Source organism: Lepisma saccharinum, chromosome 24, assembly GCF_977018435.1.
Source record: "Lepisma saccharinum chromosome 24, izLepSacc3.1, whole genome shotgun sequence".
NCBI classification, from domain to species: domain Eukaryota; kingdom Metazoa; phylum Arthropoda; class Insecta; order Zygentoma; family Lepismatidae; genus Lepisma; species Lepisma saccharinum.
Window position 1 is genome coordinate 56,864,258 of NC_139252.1, and position 20,882 is coordinate 56,885,139.

The following is a 20,882-nucleotide window of genomic DNA, read 5'->3' on the forward strand; positions in this document are numbered from 1 at the left end:
AAAATTTTGTGAGTTCAAGTTATACAGAGTTTTTAGTTTTCTTCATTTTTTTTTAAATATCAAAAGTATGTACGTTCTAACAGTGAAAAGGCTTTCATATTAGAAATTTATTTATAGGGAATGTTGTGTTAGGCATCACAATTTTAACATGTATATCCCATATATATTCATTATTCACTATTTTCTGCAAAAAAACAAATCAGGATAACTTAATAATTGGAAAATGTAGTGATATCAGGTGGAGGGAAATTTCAAAGAAAACTAATGTTAAAATATAGTTCTTTTCAGAAAATCACATCTAAATTGAGGCATATAAATATCATAAATATCTGTAAGTACATTGTTTGATTAAAAAAGTAGGTAAAAATCATGCAATGGAAAGACACACACAGGTGATCTTTGAGCTCTAGTTGGTAAGTAGCGGGGTTATTTGTGAGGTGGGGAAACCGAAGGAATTGATTTCCGTAGAACTGGATGTTTTGATTGTATTAAATATATGTATACGTGTGTGTGTTTCTCATAAAATATATTTAATGTTTTCCTTCCACATAAAATCATGCTTCATTTAAATTCCCACTTGCAAAGCCGTGTATGCACTATGCTAAATCTTATCTACGAAGGGAAATGTACTGTCTTTGCCCCCCTCTCCCCAGTTTTGCCACCTTGACCCCTCCCCCCTGGAATTTTGGGACCCCATTGCCACCACTGTCGGTCATTATGGTCTCCAGGCAACCTAACGGACCAGAAAGGGTACAGATGCATCCACTGTGCAGTACACCATAGGGTGAGGATTCTTGATCTTTGCCATATGTGTAAGTGATGTGGTCAGCACCATGCTCTGGCTGCATTTTCTTCCCAGGGTTCACCCCAGATATGAAGCTGGGAATCCCCAGAGCTGCTTCATGCAGAGACATTATTGAAAAATACCACCCTGGGAGCTAAACTAGGCCTCTCACATTGCAATTGGATACCCAAGTGACTACCACATTTGCTCAGATCAGGAAAAAGTGCTGAAACTACACCTTGCAGTCTTTTTGTAGTTTGTGTAATCGGAGCCATTTTATATTGTACACTAATATGAATGTAGTCTCATTTACGCAACATGTAACTGTTATTTCAAAATAATAAGTTATATGACAAACTAAGTTTTACATGAATTGGTGTTCACACTGTTACATTTTTGAAAGAGAAATACACGTAGTATAAATAGAAGTGCACCAGGAGTCCCAAGTTCAAATTCCAGCTTGGCCTTGAGTGTTCTTTGTGAGTGTCTCTTCATAAATTCCATCATCATCACTCATCCTCATCTTTGCGATATCCAAAAGTGGCAGAAAAGTGAAGTGAAATAAATCAATCAGTTAATCAAATAAGAATGCACATGTTTACTAAATGTACTATTTATAAAAAAAGAAAACAAATTATCGTTATTCATGAGACCATTCTAGAATCTTTCCTGGCAACAACTTGGGATATCAGCCGGGTCAGTTCCGGATGTGCTTCTAAGCTTTTGAGAGCCAGCGGCATATGACTAGCTCTCGAAAGCTTGGAAGTCTAAAGCTGATGTGCCATATATAAAAAGAGAATCTCTTCATTTTACCTATTCCTCTTTCTCAAGAACTCCATGATAGTCTAAGCAGTTAAGTCTGTGCCATATTAGGTCCTAGGCTCAATTATCGGTGCAGGCACATTTCTGTGGTATGGGTCCTACTTCAAACTGTCCATGAATTGAAAGGAAAAATGCAAAATGCATTTGCATAAATTTTGATGTATTCACAAGATATTCTGCGACCGTAATAAGCATCAGCATGTTTGCCAATCACTGAAGCATGGTTTCAGCATAGAATCTATAATAATATAATTGCTACCCAGATGCAAGAAGTGGTAATTGAATTGAAGCTGTAGTAATACTTGCAGCTTTTTTGCAAATACATTTTGATATGAATTCAGTTAGTATATAAAAGTTATTGGTCACACACATGTACGTATATATTTAACATATTCCAGTTCTATTGTGCAACTCTGCAAACTGAACAGGGTTAAAAGACACACAGCCCAAGAAGGAATTGCCTATATTTCTGTAAGTAAGACTTGTTTTTGTGCATGGTGCTCTGTAGCATTGAAGCCGTCTCGTCCGACCTTTGGGTGCAAAAGTCTTCTGTGAGTATGAACATCTAGACTCTATCCAGACATCCATTTTTCAGTGTACAATAACAATATATTGGATTATAATACAAATACACCGTGTTTTTTCATTAGAACTATGAATCGCATCATACTTGTTCTAGAATGTTGATAATTTCTCAAGCTGACAGTTCACAAAACTAGTACTTCTATGAAAGTACTGGAATGCTATGATAGTTGAGCTGTAAATTTTGTTTCAGTTAACTTTTCAGTTCAGAATTGTGATAGATTTGTCTTGATTGGATGTACTGGCTGGCAAGTCCTATTATGGAACTTTCTTACTAGAATTTCAACTGATTTCTTTCACCCTCAGGGAATTTATTAACGAATTTTGAGACCCATGATGATAGTTTAGACGGGATTTTGTCATCGTTACACATGGAGTCAAACTGCAACATCAAACGAGTAGCTGCTTTAGAAGATGTTTCTCAGAGTCTGTAAGTTAAAAAGTTTAGAACCAAAAGAAAAAAGAAAATAATAAAAAAAGGCTTTTAATATTGAGAATTGATACTTATATACACCCACACGCAAAAAAAAAAGTAAATGTATGGTTTTGTTTTTTGTTTTCGTCAGTTGTTTTTCTTTATATTTGAACACTTGTGTTCCTTTCAGTAAAGGGAGATATTGAAAAAAATTGTGCAGTTGTGACTCAAGCAGCTGCTTGAGTGGACAAAAGTAGTTTTCAGAGGCTAAATGTGTGTATTTTGGGCTGAGTGTGGTTGGTTGTTTTTAGGTTATCATGCTGTGTTAAGTGTCTTTCATATCTGGTATTTTCCACCTGCTACACAAAGTTACCGTATATTTCGTAGTGAAAATTCTTTAATAATAAATCAGTGTGTGTATATTTTTTCATTGCTACAGAGCTGATGTGAAAAGAGCTGTCCATTCCATTGCATTTGAGTCTTAATGGGACATAGTGTAAAGTTTTTTTTTACTAGACAATATAGGATGTAGTCTATACATGTTAGAATTATTCAACCAGATATCTAGCACTGTTACTGGTGCAGATAAGAAGCAGAAAATTGGGTCTTTCATATGTCTGCTTCTGAACTATTGCCTCATACTTGTGTGTGATACAGTGTAGCATATGTTATTTTGATAAGAGTTATAAAAGATCTAGTATCTAAAATTAGGCAGCTTCCCCCCCCCCCCACCTTATTTTAAGTTTTTTCAGCTTGGTCCCCTAAAAATGTAAAATAGAGGTTTCACTGTATTCAGGAAGAAAAACTGCAGCTTTGGAATTAATATTGTAATGCAAAATTATTATATGGGCTGTAAGCCACACTATTTTTAATAAGGAAAATGTCTATTATCCATTTTTGTTTCCCAGGTATCGAGTTACTGTAATTAGCTTATTTGTTCATAGAAATAAAAGTATACTATCATTCTTTGATAGACATTTGGTATATTTGAAACACACACTAACTATTGTGAATGGAAAATTTTCTTTGGAACTGACACTGGTAATTTGAAGTCAAAATACATTTGCTTCAGGACCCACCTATTACAAATTTTATCTTGTCATAGAAGATACATCAGAATGTAATGGAACCAGAATGAATCAATACTATAAATATATTATTTATAAATAATTTACATAACTTCAACCCAAATTGACCAGAAGCATTGCAGATAGGAAATTTTTACTGTTGCATTTGTACAACTGATGCATATAGTAGAGTGAACTCTCTTCTTTGAAACTTTTCAATTGAAATTGGATGTAAACTACAATTTCAAGTTGAGAAAACGATGCTTCAATCTGCATGTTTTGTGATACAGGCAGAAGGTGCAGGTTCCTGTATTTTCAACAGACTGCATATCATCCTGTAGAATTGAAGATTATATGATTGACTCATGGGCGTTTGTGGTTTGTAATTCATGACATTTCCCTATCTAGCATTGCTGTGAAAATACAATATAGTTTCACTGCAATTACCCTCAAGTCAATTTGGCATTCAAATATTTGGTGTAGAGGATTATTTATGTTTGCACATTTCATAGAGATGTGACATTAATCCGTGCTCCGTTGATGTTACTCAGTGTACTGCTTTATTGGTAAAATTGAAATACTGCTTTATTGATAAAATTGAAAATAATTCTATGAATCGAATATATCCATAAACAGCCAGTAATTTAGTGCAGAATTCTTCCTTTTATGTAATTTTTGGCAATTAAGATTGCTGACATACGTCCAAGAAACCTTTACAATTATAAATCGAATTATTACAGGGGAAAGCCACTAAATAACTGGAATTTTATTAACTACAAAAGTATATACAGAAATTGTTTGTGTCTTATTTTTCAACAGCCCTCTGCCCTGCTTCACATCACACTTCGTCTACCTATCCGCAAAATTGTCGATGCCCTGTAAGCACAGTTTTTCTGTGACGGTTACTTTTTTGAAAGCTTTCTGGAGTGATCTTTAACCAACTTTCCACCATGTCCATTACCTCATTGTCATCTGCATACTACTGTGCTCTCCCAAGGTCCAGCAAAGTGAAAGTCCAATTGTGTGAAGTCTGGTCTGTGGGGTGGGTGTTAGACTAAATTTTCAAAGCACTTTTGAGTATCCACTGTACGTTTGGTCATATGGTGTGGGCGTCGTGAATCAACAATACTCCTTTTGATAGAAGTTCCTATATTTCAATAGTATCACTGGCTTCAAATTGTTCACTAGCATGCCACTGTACGGAGCACTAATTACAGTTTGACCCTTTTGCTGCAAGTGTTCCATTACAGGACCATTGGCATCCTAAAAGATGGTCAGCATGAGTTCCATTGGAGGATATTGATTGTCTCTTACACTCTTGTTCCTAATGATGCATCCAGGACTTGTCTCCTGTCACAATTTGATCAAGAAAAGTATCTCCTTCACAAGCACAACAGTCCAAATGCTTCTGACATCTTGTTTACATATACCAGAGCTCATGGGCAATATTGTATGCACAACCGTGACTCCTGTTAAATTCTATGGAAATTTCATCAGTAGTGATTTGCCTGCAGTCAGATTTACTGCTCAATCTGCAGTGGATGATCTAAGGTTGGAATTTTTCTGTCCATGTTCCTGCATTAAGCAGCTCTGGGGCTCACCCAGCCTCAAATCAACAGGTACTGGCAGGGGTAAAGGTTGTCAGAGCATGGTGCTGATCACATCACCTCCAAAATGGCAGAGATCAAGAATTTATGGAACCCTACCCCAACATTCCTTAAATGTGCACAGTGCTATATTCACGGGGAACTTTATCTTTACCTTACCGTTGTCATGCCAGCCTCCTTCCCACTTTGGTTTTGTTCACTAAAATGTTTCTTTGGTTTTTAAATCTTTCCACTTATTTGTACACTCCCCCGGTGCATACAACTGTCTGAATGAGCTACTATACAGAGGCATACTGCTTAATCATCACAACCCGATATAGGATTTTGTATTTTGTATCCTGAAATAAGATTTTTCTGTTGAACTCGCTTTGCCATGCACTTTTAAAAAACAATTCCTGTTATTTTGACCTTTCCTCGTACAATCAAAAATTGCAAATCGATCTATCCCTAATATTTGTAGTCTTCCGCAAGTGGATTTTTTAGTGGTGTTTTTGCTTTTTTGCTTGCATGGAAAACTATAATGGTTGTTATAGTGTGTTCCTTTTAACAAAGGTTCATTCCATGTTCAGGCAGCAAGCTACAAAACACTCAGCTTTGTGAACCAGAATTTTCAAGGGAAACTTCGTACACTTACAGACAATGATAATTGCATTAAGTATCCGAAATATGCAGACCAAGAAGAAAATTGGTTCCATGTTCCTGAAATGACCTCCTTCCAACAGTGACATCTTATATATATAAATAATTAAAGATGAATATACTATTAGTGGCTTAAAGTACATTTTCTCAGCTTAACACAGTATATCTTTATTTATTGAGATTCTCATATTGTAAAAGTGCCAAGAAAAAGATTTGAACCATGAAGTAGTATGCTAAAATTTCTACAACGTCTGAGGCCATTAAGAATCTGGAATAATGCAAATTCTTAATGTATGTACTTACAATATATATTCCTCTTCATAATTTATCATTTAGTTTGCAATTTTTGCAAAACACATCTTTAAAATGTTCCATCACAATCACTTCTAGATGTTTAGTTATGTTGACAAAATATTTCTTTTAAATTTTCAGATCGTTGTACAGATCTAAGTAGCAAATTTAAATTGAGTGGAAGTCATCATAACACTGGGAACAGTTAAATAAACTTTTTTTTTCAGTAGTTTGTGTATAATCACCTCGAAAAACTGCTTGGGGGAAAAAGATTGAAAACTTTCATCGCTCTTCTCTTGCACTTCTTTTAAAAAAAAATTTCTTCATCTGCATAAAGTAATATTGCAGCTGCCTCAGCCCATTAGAGTAGGGTCAGAATAGTACATTTGTGTGTGCACCATTATGAAGTATGTTTAAACTATTCTGCTTGCTTGCAGCGGATGGATCTTGGAGAGTGTCCCAAAATACACGACCTTGCATTACGAGCAGACTATGAGCAGGCGAGCCACGCCAAGGACTACTATTATGACATTGATGTGAGTATTCATTTTTCTCTTAGTTCTATTGTCCAGTGTCTTGTTGTTTTTACTTTTGTGGAATTTACAAAAAGCTTGAAATACCTAGTGAATGATTGGAATTTTTGTTACTTGTTCCCTTTCAGGCTGAAAAAGAAGTTTTAAAAAAAACCAGCAAGTGAAAATGTTAAGGCATGAATTTTTTATTTTTTTATTTTTTTTAACATTGAGTGTTAAACCACAAACATTTGGTGAATTTTCAGTAATATGAAATGAAGCAATATTCTTGAAAATCAAGTTTTATAGGTGGTATCATAAGAATGTTTCGACTTGCGAACAAAAATATATTTTTTTGTATTAATTTTTATCCATTGAGAAAGCTACTAGAATGTGAAACTAACAACATGTCTGTACTTTTTTATTTTGTAATTCTTTAGTGGTAAAATTATTACAGTAAAATCATGTACGATTTTATGATTCACTACATTAACAGCCTGCTGTCTTATTTGAAATTACTAAACATGTTCCAAAATAAACTGTACCATTAAGGACATGCATATTAAGAATCTCTCTTAATGTGTAATTGTGTGAGATAATCTAGAAAAGAAAATTGTCAACATGTTTGATCATATCATCCATGAATAACTTTTTTTGTCAGTTGCGATTTTCAATACATAGTGGTTGCAGTGTCAAATGAAGAATACTTTGTGTAAGCATAAATACAAGATGTTTGGGAGTTATATCAGAAGATGTTTTGTTGAATTGTGGAATGTGAAGAATACCCGTTGTATAGTTGGAAGTAGATGTCTGGTAGCTTTACACAGTTTGTACTAGGGTAAGACAAGCTGCTTTCTGAGCTAGCCTGCCTATTTCTCTGCATAGGGACTTGTGGTTGATGATTTGGTATCTCATATCAAACATGGAACCCCTCGGTGCTTGGCCAGGATACTCTTCGCTGACTCTTGGCCAAAAGTACCACCCTTTCTCTTTTATTCCTTCCTCATTTCTAAGTTTGCCAACTTTGTATCTAATGTGGCATTCCAATCTTTCAATTCCCTGTAAAGGGTGAGCATAACCCAAGTGTCTTGTTTTTTGGTAATAAAAGTTACGTGCGAACTGAAGTTGTCTTGTGCGCTTATTCTTGAGTGGATCAGTGACTTGGTGTGAAACTGTGACAAAACATTGCATGAGGGTATGTCAAGTGAAAAGCTCTTTAATTTGCTTTAGTTTTTTATCCAGTAGTAACATGTGTCGCTTGGAAGTGAACCCTCACTAATCAATTAAACCTTTCAAAACAAATCGACATGCAAGCTGTACATGTCACTTGTTGCTCGGACTGGGCCATTTTCTCAATGCCATGTCGTTTGTCTTTTGAGTGCAGGGGCTTGTCACTTGTCGCCGTTTTGGTGTGAGTTGTACATGTCGCCTGTTGCTTCGGTGTAAAATCTCCTGTAAAGTTTTGAATGTAGGGTTGCACAAGTTTGCTATATTTCAGCATGCCTTGTAACCCCAAATAGGGTCACAAGCATGCGCACATACACCCATGTAGCTGACCTCATAACGGAGTGGTTGGCACAGGGTGCTGCGACGGCAGGGGTTCAAATCCTGACCTGCGCATGAGTGTTCTTTGCGAGTGTCCATCAATTTCATCATATAATCTCTCATCCTCATCTTCATGATCAGTCAAAAAATGGTAGAAAAGCAAAGTAAAATAAACTAAATCAATACACCTGTGTACTGCTGCTAGAAGTCACATGAAAATCTTTCCCTCCATGTGCCTACAAAGTGATGCCATAATCAAACTTTCTCCTCCATTTCTAAACGTGCTGTGTCTGGCAGGAATAGGGATACTGAATTTTATTTTTTTTAAAAAAAAGTAAAGTACTCCCCTGTGCCTAGCACCATGCCATGAAGGCGTATAGGGGGTGAAAAAAAATTACTGTTCTTCACTGCAAGTTTGTAGTGGAGCCTCAATCATTAACATGTTCGCTGCCATCTAAGAAATGGCATACTTTTATCAAGGGCCGATTAATACTGTAATTTTGCATATTTGTTGCACAAAATGGATGATTTACATAAAATACATTAACATATTGTGATGTGCGTATTACTCACAGCTATCAAGAGAAATGTTAAAAAGATCAAAGATCGCTTACGTGTGCCAGTACGAAATGTCGTCAAAACAACGTTTCAGAGGTGATGACTGCCTCCTCCTTCAGGTTAATACGTATTCCTAAACACCTGACATGGTGTCACGTTAAAAAAGTGTTAGTTGAGGATACCATACATAACCTTTTACCTGTATCCTCAACTAACACTTTTTTAACATGACACCATGTCAGTTGTCTAGAAATATGTATTAACCTGAAGAAGGAGGCAGTCATCAACTCTGAAATGTTGTTTCGATCGACATTTCGTACTCACACACGTAAGTAATTGATCTTTGATCTTTTTAACGTTTCTCTAAAATACATTGTAAATTTGCAATTTTCATGTAAATTTTACAATGACACAGATGTGCATCACCAGCATAGAGTATGATTTTTCTTACTCTGTGCTGCATGATGCACAAATGCATCATATTTTATTGATATAGATATTTTTTTATATTTTCACAATATTCTTTTTCTTTATTTTTAATGTTCCTCCAAAAAAGAGTACAAATTATTACATTACAATGTAACAGTATTATTATTATATAACGCAGTATAATATTGGTAATGGTTATATTGATGCATTGTTGGTTGAATACTTTGTTAGATATTGATGTAACATGACAAATCACACATAAAAGCAATGTCTCATGTATAGGTTTGCTTTTAAAAGTCCAATAATAAATTTCGAAAGTTCCCATACATTCACTTCACTTGTGGTAAAGAGCAAAGCAAGGTTCAGTGCGAAGTCCTGGTTTCTCTGGACATTCTGAACAACAAAAAGCACTGTCTTTGCTCTATTGGTACAGGAAATAACAATTGTAATGTTCCAGACTAACAATATTTCCAAGAATAAAAAAGGAAAACAATTTCTTTGCTGTCAAATGATGCCTTGATACATGAGTAAGAAACAATAGGAACTCTTTTGATTCAACAATGCAAAGAGACACGCAAAATATAAACCAAGCTAATATTTATTTCAAACAATCCGTAAGTAATATGCCATGAAAGACTTAAAATTAAAAGCCTCCTGTGCAGTTCTGCTGATGGGCAAGCATTCTAAGAAAAAAAATATGTATGATGGACATGTGCGTCAAAGGCAGACAGCTAAAACCCCATATGATGCATAAATACGTCAACAGCAGCGAATGTATTAAAATAGTTGCAGCCTTGCAGATATTTTGCAAACAGAAGCCATCGGAGGTGTATGCACTCCATTCTAATTTCTGTTTTGAGATTTTTGTCACCTTTGTATATCACTTGAGTAAAACTTTATAAGACACACATGTATTGTCACTTCAGAAAATATGGATGAGAGTTACCTTCAGAGAACAAATTAAAATTGCATGCACATTGCATTGCATTTTGTTTCTAAAAAAAGGCATTTGATATCACTGCAATGTGGTGCCCACGTCTATTCCTTTCTTTGACTCTCCTCCACCACTTCCATAAGTTCAAGTAACTCCCCTAATGGTTTGTCAGTTGCATATAAGGTCTCGAACAACGAGTGTCAGTGAATGCTGTATTTTTTACAACATGCACCTTTTCGTGTATTATTTTATATTTATCATACGTTATCGTTCAATTTGAGAATGATTTTGTCTTATTCAACATATCACATAGATTAGCTACAAGTGCAAAAGAACGATTTATTTAAGAATCTTCAGGTGAGGAGGACAATTTTGCATTTTTTTTATTTCATAAAAGTTCAAGTGAGTTATTAAAATAATGTAATGAATACTCTCTTACATAACTTAAGTTCTTTTGTATTCTTGAGAAAAGAATCTTGTCACCAATATAAAATAATAAAAATAATTTGGAAACTTAAATTGGTGTTTTATGCCACTTTATGTATACCTAGGCTAATCAGGGGACTGGACATACAGTTTAAATTGGGATCCGAATCACTGTGCAATGTGCCTACAAAATTAATAAAATAATCTTAACCAATAAAAATAAATCGAAAGAATTAGAAATAAAAAATAACAAAGTATACATATAAAAACTAAAAAAAACAGCCGCAGAAAAAAATAAATTAAACTTGTGAAAACAGCTAAATTTTGAATGTTGTAAAAAGTACAACGCACGACTGCTCGCGTAAGTAAATTAAACATGCGTCCCGAAAGCTTAAATGTGCATTATTGATATCAAAGTCTGTAGTGAAAGAAGAAAAAAACTAGGAGCTGGACTGTCTATGGATTTGAAGATAATGGAATTTCAGAGTGCTTGAAGATTGGTTATTCTGTTTGAGATCAGAAAATCAGAAAGGAAATATGATAAAGTAGGTGGATGACAAACTTTTTGGCACATTTAATAGAATAGGGAAAACTTTATTCCAGTGACAGAAGGGTAAAACCTTGATGGTTCTATTGCCACAATTAGCCAAAATTGGCAAAAAAGTGACATGAAATAACCCAGTTCATTCAATCTGTCGGATGGTTCTAAATTCCTAAGATAGTGTAAGAGTAACTCGATCTAGGCAATGTGCATATTCAGAAGCAGATAGATTTTGTAATAATTTTAGCTTCTGGCTGTCCATTTCTATCAAGGTTTTACATTCAGTTTTTAATCCCTGGCATAGTTTATTGATTTACTGATTCAGATCTAGTTTTTAATTTGCCATTTCTTCATTCTTTTTAGTGGTGCAGTTTAATGTAGGATCTTTGTACGTTTAGTCATAATATGGTGTATTCAACCTAGGAAGTGCAGCGTTAGGGGACAAGCATCTTTCCGAACTTATATGTGCCATTGCGCATGCTTAGGAGAATGTGTTAAGATTATAACTACATGTGGTAAAATAAGCACTTAATTTATAAAATAATCATTTCGTGCAACCATACATGTAGTACACCATTGCTTCACTCCAACATGACAACAAAGCCACAGAATATAAATTCTAATATCAAATCCTGGTTAGACCATTTAGTCGTCTTTATACTTTTAACAACTCTCCCCATCTAAAAGAAAAATCACTCATAAGATTTGGTGGAGAATTTTAATTTGAGTTTTTCGGGTTCCTTGGTGTGTGTATTCGATCGTCTTACATTCACCTCCATATCTTTCCTGGATGCTCTCTGCCTCTGGTTCAACTGCTCCTCCTCTACCACCATCATTTGGCTCTGGGTTTGCCTACATCAAGAATTCATTAGATTCTCGCTTGTAAAACTTATGTTTTGGTATCTGCCCTTCAGAGTTATTTTGATTCCTGCTTCTTATCGGATGTAAATGTACTTTCCTGCAACGACCATCCTGTAATCTCACTATAAACAGTCTATTTCCTATGTGTCTCACTATTGTAGCTGTTAGAAATTTAGGATTTAAAGTAGGAAAAATTTTCACCCAAACTTTGTCATCTTCTTTCGGTATTTCTCTAACTTTACTCCAATCTGTGTTTACCTTTTTATAATTTAACTGCTGCTGAGGCAAATTGAATATACATCTTGGTATACAACCTAGATTTTTTTTCTGCTGGAGATAACCCAATTGCTGAACATGGCGTAAATCTCAAGAAGTACAAGGTATCATTTTATAGTTTCCTCCCAACATATATATATTATTATTGGTTTTTTAATTAAGAGTATGTAATACCTTTAAGGGTACACTAATGAACAAAAAAAGAAAACCAAAATATCATCTGTAGGTTTCAAGAAATGGCTGCCTTGCACTGCTGGTATAAATCGACCATCAGTCCTCAACGGAAATAGCTGTGGTTGTTGAAATTTTGACCACCACATGTATACCAGTTGAGGATGGATGGTCGATATTTTGACCAGCAGCAATTAACGCACCATTTCTTGAAAACTACACATGATATTTCTTTTTTTTTTATCTTTAGTATACATATGGAGGTATGAGATACTCGAATTACAAAACAATATAGCCATTGTTACTATTATTAAGAAGCAAGGTTTGAAAAGGTCCTTTGATACCCCCATAATATTATGGGATAGATGTTGAAAAATGCATTTTGTTTCAACAGTGTATTGGAAGAAATTTATTCAGCTACTAAGCACCACATCCATGAACTGGTCTTTTTTCCGCAGACTTTAGCACACTGGGAGCACCTGAGGTCCAAACATTACAGTTTTTTTTTTGGTCAAGATTTTTGGGTAAAATTTGTATATGATTGTACAGTGGGATCCATGAGTATTACCTTGCAAATTGTCCATGACTATTTTCATTAATTTTTCTCTTACATTCTGTGTATTTTAAAGCAATGGATTTTTATGTATGCTAGTGCAGAAGTTGTCAACAGCTTGTTTTGAGTTTTCTTTTAATTCTTGAAGCTCTTATTGGGTCAAATAAAGTGCACGAACATGGTGATGGACAATTTGCATGGTAATACTCTTGGATCCAACTGTACTTAACATGCATACGAAAGCTGAGATAGGGTGTCCTGTTTCTATATGATATTCATGCACATAACAAAGAATATAACTACATTATCAAGAGGACTACAGAGGAATAATATAACTTTGTCTGTTGGTAGTTGGTGTGTTTCCAGTTAAGTATTATTTCAAATCATCATACAATCAATTACCGTATGGCCTGCTGGATGGGTAAGGTAATATACTGCTTCGAGATATACCTTTTCCATGAATTGTTAATGCTGACAGGCAAAGAAGAAAATGTAAGGGAAATGTACTTGTTTCCAAGTTGTATCCACGTCAAAGCATGGATTTCAGGCAGATCAAAGAGTATGCTAGAGTGAATGCATTTCAGAATATGCAGTGAACAAGTTTTAGGCCCACTTGTGTTATCTTGAAGTTAGCGGGTTACTTTCACAGTATTTTCCGAGAAGCTGTCGGACTTGCAGCATTGTAACTTGTTTTGAGGTTTGCGATGGAAATTGTCACCAAACCGACAGACTTCAAAGGCTTAGAAAGATTTAGAAACATAGGACCTTCATGATTCGATAAATGCAGTCTGCCTTTTGCACCGTATGTTCGCTTTGAGCTGACATAGACTTCATATTTCAACATGATCCTTATTACTGAAGTAAATCATGTGTATTCCAAGAAGACACAATCATCGAGTTACTGAAAGTTGTCAACGATGCTGCTGAACGTACAATGTCTATTATGTGTAACACACTTGATGGCAGACCACTTGAAGTCAAGAAAAAATTGTGGAAATGCTCTGGACTCTGGAACATCTCCCCCATAGCCCTGATCTCTCTTCCTGTAATTTCTCCCTGTAATTATCATTTGTTTGGGCCACTTACGGAGGCATTGGTAGGTCAACATTTCAAGAGCGATAAGGATGTGGAGTGCTTCTCTTGCAATTTGTTTTTACACCAACCACAGTCTTTCTATTACATGGGCATTATAAAAATCACCAATCTGGATGCAAAAGAGCCTTGATTGTAGTGGAATGTATACACAAAAATGAGCTATTTGTATTTTTTCCAATATTTTCATGTAATAAAAAGGTTAGAGAGAAATTCAAGTTTATATTTGACCGATCCATGTGTTATTTCTTTGCGAGTGTTCCTTCATTTCAATAATACATCATTCCTCGTTGTCACAATTAACGTGAGTGACAGAAATGAAGTACATAATTAGAAAAATGCTGTTACAAGAAAAGAATTTCCATAATCTGATAAAAATTCCATGCATGTAGGTATCAGTATCTCCAAATAGAATAGTTTTGCCTTACGACTCGTTAACTCTCTTCATCCCACATGATTTTAAAAGACTTCAGTTTTGACATTGACGTGTTGATTCCATATTTCTTCACCATGTCATGTGACTTGTAGACAACACACATGAAATGATTACAGAAATAGCAAATATTACAGTGTAATTAACAGTTTTGAAGTTGTCTCCCCCAGTTACTATTTATGATTTTTTTTGGTAATATATATTTGTGTGTGTGTGTGTGTGTGTGTGTGTGTGTTTTTGGAATCCCATGGTAGATACATGCAATAATGGAAATCATGCTTTAATCTGTGAGGTCCACTCTTGTGAGTCTTGAAAAAGTTTCTGTAAGATGATTCACCTGATCTATGTTGTGTTTTGGCTTGTTTATTTCGTCTTCAATTTCTTAGAGAGATTTGTTTTTTTAGGTTTGAGTGGGATGGAACATCACAAGGTATTCAAGGGGGATAAGTGAGTAAGTTGAAAAATTAAGTTAAGAATTTTTGTATCACCGTGGTTGTAATGACTTTTTATTTTTGTGTAGTTATTTTTATTACTTTCTCTCCCCCATTTTATAAAAGAAAAACATATTTCAAGCATTTTCATTGAGGAATTTGATTCATGATTATGCCTGCACCATGTGACTTTTGATGAAAACAGACTAGGGTCTCGCTGCTTTCAAAATTGAACATTGTAGACAGGATTCATGTCTAAGATTTTTATTTTTTCCAGTAGCTACAAGCATGAATTTTAACATTTGATATTATCTGTGCTTCATACACACAAAATGGTTTTGATTTTCATGCTGCTTAAGTAATAAATCTGTTAATTTGAAAGATATATTGTTCAGATTTTATGCAGGTAGATAGATTCATTTAGTTAGGGGGTTTAATTAATTTTGTTGTAATCAATTTCGAACCCTATCTCCTTTTTTTTAGAATTTATTTCAGGTAGTTCCAGACTTCAGCAATTTTTTTTCTCTTGTGCTTTATAAAACAGGAATTTTGTTTTCGAAATGTGAGACAAATACCATTAGCCACACAAACTTGCAACTGTTACAAGCATAATGTGTGATTTGCAGGGTTTCTATCTTTATACAATGAGCTTTCTTAAAAATAAATAATGTGTGGAAACTTGAATGATCATGTAGTGGGCATCTGAAAGTGGTCACAGTTGAGAACACTACCTTTATGCTTGCAATCTTTTTTCAAAGTGTGAAATGTAGTACCAGGCTGGCCTCCATGGCAGAGTGGGTAGCACATCGTGCGACGACATCGGGGGTTCCGGGTTCGAATCCTGGCGTGGGCATGGATGTTTGTGAGTGTCCATCAATTTCATCACATCATCACTCATCCCCATCTTCGCAAATTAGCCAAAAGTGGCACAAAGGCAAAGTAAAATAAAGGAAATGAATCGATCAAGCAGCACTAGAGGGTTGTCTGCTGAATGAGTCAACAGTCAAAGTTGGCCTTCATGAGCCTGAAGGGACAAAAGAAAGTAAATAACCTGTGGCGCAACAGCCTTTGAGGGACAGCGCCTAACTACCAACTGCTGGCCCCTCAAGGGATCCTGGCTTCGATACCTGGTGGAGGCATATTGCACAGTGGTTTGGATCCCATTTTAAATTGCAGGCTCAGTCCCGATTCTGTGCATAAAGTGAACGTAAAACAACAATTCAATCCACTGCCAGCCCCACTTCCATGTGCCTGAGCAGAGATGGGAGATCATCAAACCAGTTACAGAGTGATGTGTGTTCAACATGACTAATCCCTCGTCATTGTAGTTTCCATGACGGGTTACACTACGCATCCAATGTTGTCACGATGGTGGGTGGCTACCAGTTCCATACACTTGCTGACTCTTGTTACGCTTTCCCCAGGTGAGACTAACCAGCATGCATCCCATAGCCTGAGCTCAAAGCCTTAGACCACACGGCCATGATGCGGGATGAAGTGGCAAAATAACATCATAAAATAAGAAAAGTCAGTCAGAATTCAATAATGTAGTCTGATAAATGGCACCCATAAAATATTGAAACACAACATAAACTGTAGGCACAATGTGCACAAACTGTAGAGTTCTGTCACCATGTATTGTTCAGTTTCACTGAACCAGGCTATTGACTTTGCCACTGTGTCATGGGAAACTGGTGCTTGATAAGGACAACAATGATTGAGAACTACAAAGACCACATCTACCTTCATTATGGATGCCTTCTTCCTTTGTTAGTATCATCTTTGTTAACTGCCAAACAAACCACATTAGCAATTTTGTAAACATTGCACCTAGGTAAAAACTGTTTGCAGATTTGGATATCTTGTGAATCTAATGTGTTTTCATGATGGATGCGGTCAGCTTGGTTTAAAATTACTTACGTGAAATTTTGATATTTCGTATTTCTGCATTGCACAATTTAATGGTTAAATGCTATTAATTTCACAGACTTGTCTTCATTAACTAAGGGTATGGTGTCTGGAGCTGCGAAGCTGGGGATGAAGGGGCGGGAAAGGTGCATTCTCTCTCCCTTCCTCTCGGTGGGAGAAGCTGGTAAGGGAGGAGATTTTTCTTTATTTTTCGGCCTCCTGGGAAAGAGAGGAAGAAATTTTTTTGGGGGGGGAACTGTTCCTTCTTTCCTTTCTTCAGCTTCTTTCTCTCTTGAAGAGAAAGAAAGCCTTCATCTTTCTTTTTTCTCTCTTGGGGGGTGGTGTCCCTAGATCTTGTTTCTTTTTCTGTCAATTCCATATCCTCCCTGTTGTCCCGTTTCGAGGGGGGGGAGGGCCCTCATCCAGATGCCATACCTTTAGTGAATAAAGACAGTGTCTTTGAAATTAATAGGATTTAACCATTATATTGTACAATGCAGAAACTTAAATTTCATGTACTAATTCACAGTACCACATGACACCAATGCAAAAATTTCAAAATATACCACTACGAAAATTTTGGATATTACTTTTGTTTGGTTTGCGCATTTTGGAAATAAAAAATGCAGAGTGAAAAATAAAATACCCAAATGGATGAGAGAGAATATATTATACAAAAATGTCAATGTGAAGTTCTCTTGCAGGTTTAAGTTTGATTTCATGTTGCTTAAATTTTTATTCCTTTTTTGTATTGAAATTGTTCCACCTGTTGCCATGTCCAGAGAGCTGAATTCAGTTTGATGGATAAATATTAGGTGACCATTTATTTGAATGTTGCAGTGCTAATCTGGCTAACATTTTTTTTGTATGGACCAGTGTTTTACCCAAGGCATCCTGCCACTGTATTCTATAATTTACAATTGTTTATGAGATGAAATGGAAATTAGTAGCCATGCTATTTTTCATACAAGCATAATGCAGTTTTTGTAATGAACCTATTTTGCTGTAAATGATGCGCACAACACAAGCACATTCAATGATTTTTCTGCCAGCTTGGTAGCAAGAACTCTTTAAGTAATATACTTTCTATCTTGCAACCAAAGTTCCTGGATTAAAATCCCAGTCTGGGAGTGGGTGTTCTTCGTGGGTGCCCTTCATCAGTTTCATCTAATCATCACTCGTAGCCAAAAGTGGCACCTTTATTTTCCAAGCACTTTTGGTACCGTGGAACAACTTTTGTATTCTCTCTACATAAAATTCCACTGCCTGGGAGTTAAGCCAGGCCATTACTGCAATACCTCACTTTCTTGAAATTGATTGATATAAAATTTTTGGAAACGTCTGGATAGTGAGGGTGAGCGAGTGTTGTCTTCACAGGAAACAATTCCTGACTTCAGCATTCCACATTGTCAGTTTTGAATGGCACGTCCAATTTTTTAAAGTGTTTCATAGTACACTTGCAATGTGATTGTTGTTCCTGCCTCCATGAAATATCTTTTGGCCCCAGCACACAGTTGCCATGATCTTTTGTGAAATTTGACTATACTTGAATTTATTTTTTTATTTTTTTTACTCTACTGTATGATTGTGGTTTTATCTCAACATTGACATAAGAAATCCTCAATCATCACCAGTCATGACGTGGGATCTGGTACTAGTCCAAAGATGCACGTAACAGCTGCCATTCTTGGGCTCTTGTAAGAGTGTGTCAACATTTTTGTGACTGATCATCTTCTCTCTTTCTCCCTTCCTTAAGAAAAAGAAGAACAGAGAAGAGGAAGGGATTATCCACACAAGACGGGCACAAAGAAAGGTGCCCCTTGCGGGAAATGTGGTACTTTTAAATGAGAAAAGGGGTGAACTCCTCTTTTCTCTCCCATTAGGGGGAAAAGAAGTGCTTCCTCCTCTTCTTTCGAAATTTTCCTCCTCTCTTCTCTTTCTTAATGAATGGAAAGGAAGGGTACACTTTTCTTTCTTTCTTATAGAAAAAAAGAGGGAGAACTTACTCTTTCTTTACTTCTCGGCAGGGGGGTGGGGGGCTTTCCCGCCTTGTTCCTCCTAAAAAAGAGATGCAAAAGAGAAGTCCCTTTTCCCGCCTTTCCCCCTCCATTTTCATGGATCCCCCCCCCCCCCCGGGGCCCAAAGGAAGAAGTAGCCCCCCAAAGTTGATGGCGGGGAAAGAACTTCCGGTTTGGGCTTTGGGGAGAAAATGAGATGAAAAGGAAAGGGAAAAGAAGTGAAGGGAAATTTCCTACTTTCCCGCGTCCCACGTTCTTCTTTTTTTAAAAGAAAAGGCATCAACAGTTTTCGATAGCCCAGTGTGTCTGCAATAATTGGGAACAATGTTATCTGAAATTTATGGAAATTCTGTAGTAAGAAAAGTAATTGTGAGAACATTGCCATTGTTGAACATTGCTCTCCAAAAAGTTTCACTGATTCTCATAACATTGCATTCATGTTTTAATTGTCAAAGGCAACAGTCAACAATTACAGTCTTCCACTTTCTCCAAACCTTAAGAACGATTTGCACCTTTCAAAGACTTGAATAAATTACATCATATTCACCATAAACCTCCTTCAGTAGTTGAACAGAAATTTCAGATTGATTTGCCGCTCAGGTTTCAGTGTGGCCACAAATCCAGCAGAATGACTATGCAAATGTAGGTCAAAGGTAAAGTAAGCGATAGACAGAGATGAATTCAGTCTTGGTTTAGTTCGAGAAGGTTCAAAGTCTATTGTCTTTCACTCGCTCTCAATGCCTCCAATTTTTCCTAATTGAATGTGTGCAGCCCATTTTTAATGAGTCTGAAAAGCTCTAAATAGGAATGTCTTATGTTGCTTTTAATCATAACCTAATATCTCGAAATAACAGGCAGAGGAACTGTATGAAGGGAAAACTTAGGAATACATAACATTGTTGATATTGTTCATGCATATGCTGCAAGATGCACGTGTTCTGAATTTTTCAGGTGCTACAACTGTGGAAAATATTTGGCAACATTTTAAAATTGCACACGTTACAGTCAGGTTTTGTGTATGCTTACTCATTTTGTTTTTCAGTATTTGAAATTTATTTGTAGGAGAGTTTGTTTAAAAACTCGGAAATGTCAATGTTTCTTAATCATGATGTGTTCTCTTATTGTTGAGAGTATCAGATGAACTGACTCATACCTGAGCATTGTTGCCAGAATCCTCACCAGAATATTGAAATATTGGTAAATCTTGAGACAAAATGAGGACATTTTACAAAATTTACTTGGAATTATCTATACAAAGTCTGTGTTTTGTACATGTATAAGCAAATATTAAGAAATGTATATGTACATGAAAAATTGAAAATTTGTTTTATGCGAAATAAATATTTGAATTTTGCTTCTAGTTATCTTGATCAGAATTTACAAATCAGTTGAGAGCTGATATTTACATGTGGGAAACAACACTTACCTTAAAAAACCATGATCATAACCCAAGAGAAATGTTGATAACATTTTGGGCTTACTTTAAAGCCTTGTTTAATTTGTTCTGAAACTTGACATATATGATATGTGCATGGAATGGCTTGGTAACAAAATTTGATTGCACATTAAAGTGTGTCCTGCGAGAGGGGGAGATAGAAGGTGCATTTAAATGTAGATTTTAGTTCTCGGGAATGCAAGAAACTATGATGGAAAAGATGAATGCTGTACCATCTTTTGACATGATCCATCTCCGTTGTTCTAGTCAGCATATAATTGGATGTCTGAGGCACTAGTGTTGCAAAGTACATGATTTTCAAATTTTTGATGATGAGATTTGTAAAATTCTGAAGATTATGAAATTTTTGCCAGACTTCAAAAAAACACATAAATATTCGTCCCAGGCAAGCATGCTTAGTTTGGGGGAAAACATTTCAGAAGGGTGAGACACTGTGGGGAATGAACCTCATGTTGCGTAAAGATCAGCGTAATGAAAGGGTTGCAGACAGTGTAACCAGCAGTTGGGTCGATGTTAACATTGTCAGTGTTG

The 20,882-nt window shown here is 35.9% G+C and overlaps 1 protein-coding gene across 4 annotated transcripts in view; it reads left to right on the forward strand.

Annotated features, from left to right (window-relative positions):
• LOC145978214 (putative RNA-binding protein Luc7-like 1) overlaps window positions 1–20,882 on the forward strand; it is a 57,877-nt gene that overhangs the window by 14,527 nt on the left and 22,468 nt on the right. For 3 of the 4 annotated variants that reach the window (XM_083110669.1, XM_083110670.1, XM_083110671.1), the window contains exon 3: window positions 6,645–6,743. In XM_083110669.1, the coding sequence (XP_082966795.1) occupies window positions 6,645–6,743 (99 nt within the window). Of the gene's footprint in view, window positions 1–2,494; window positions 2,619–6,644; window positions 6,744–20,882 lie in introns of all 4 variants that reach the window. The other variant, XM_083110672.1, reaches the window with a different exon arrangement.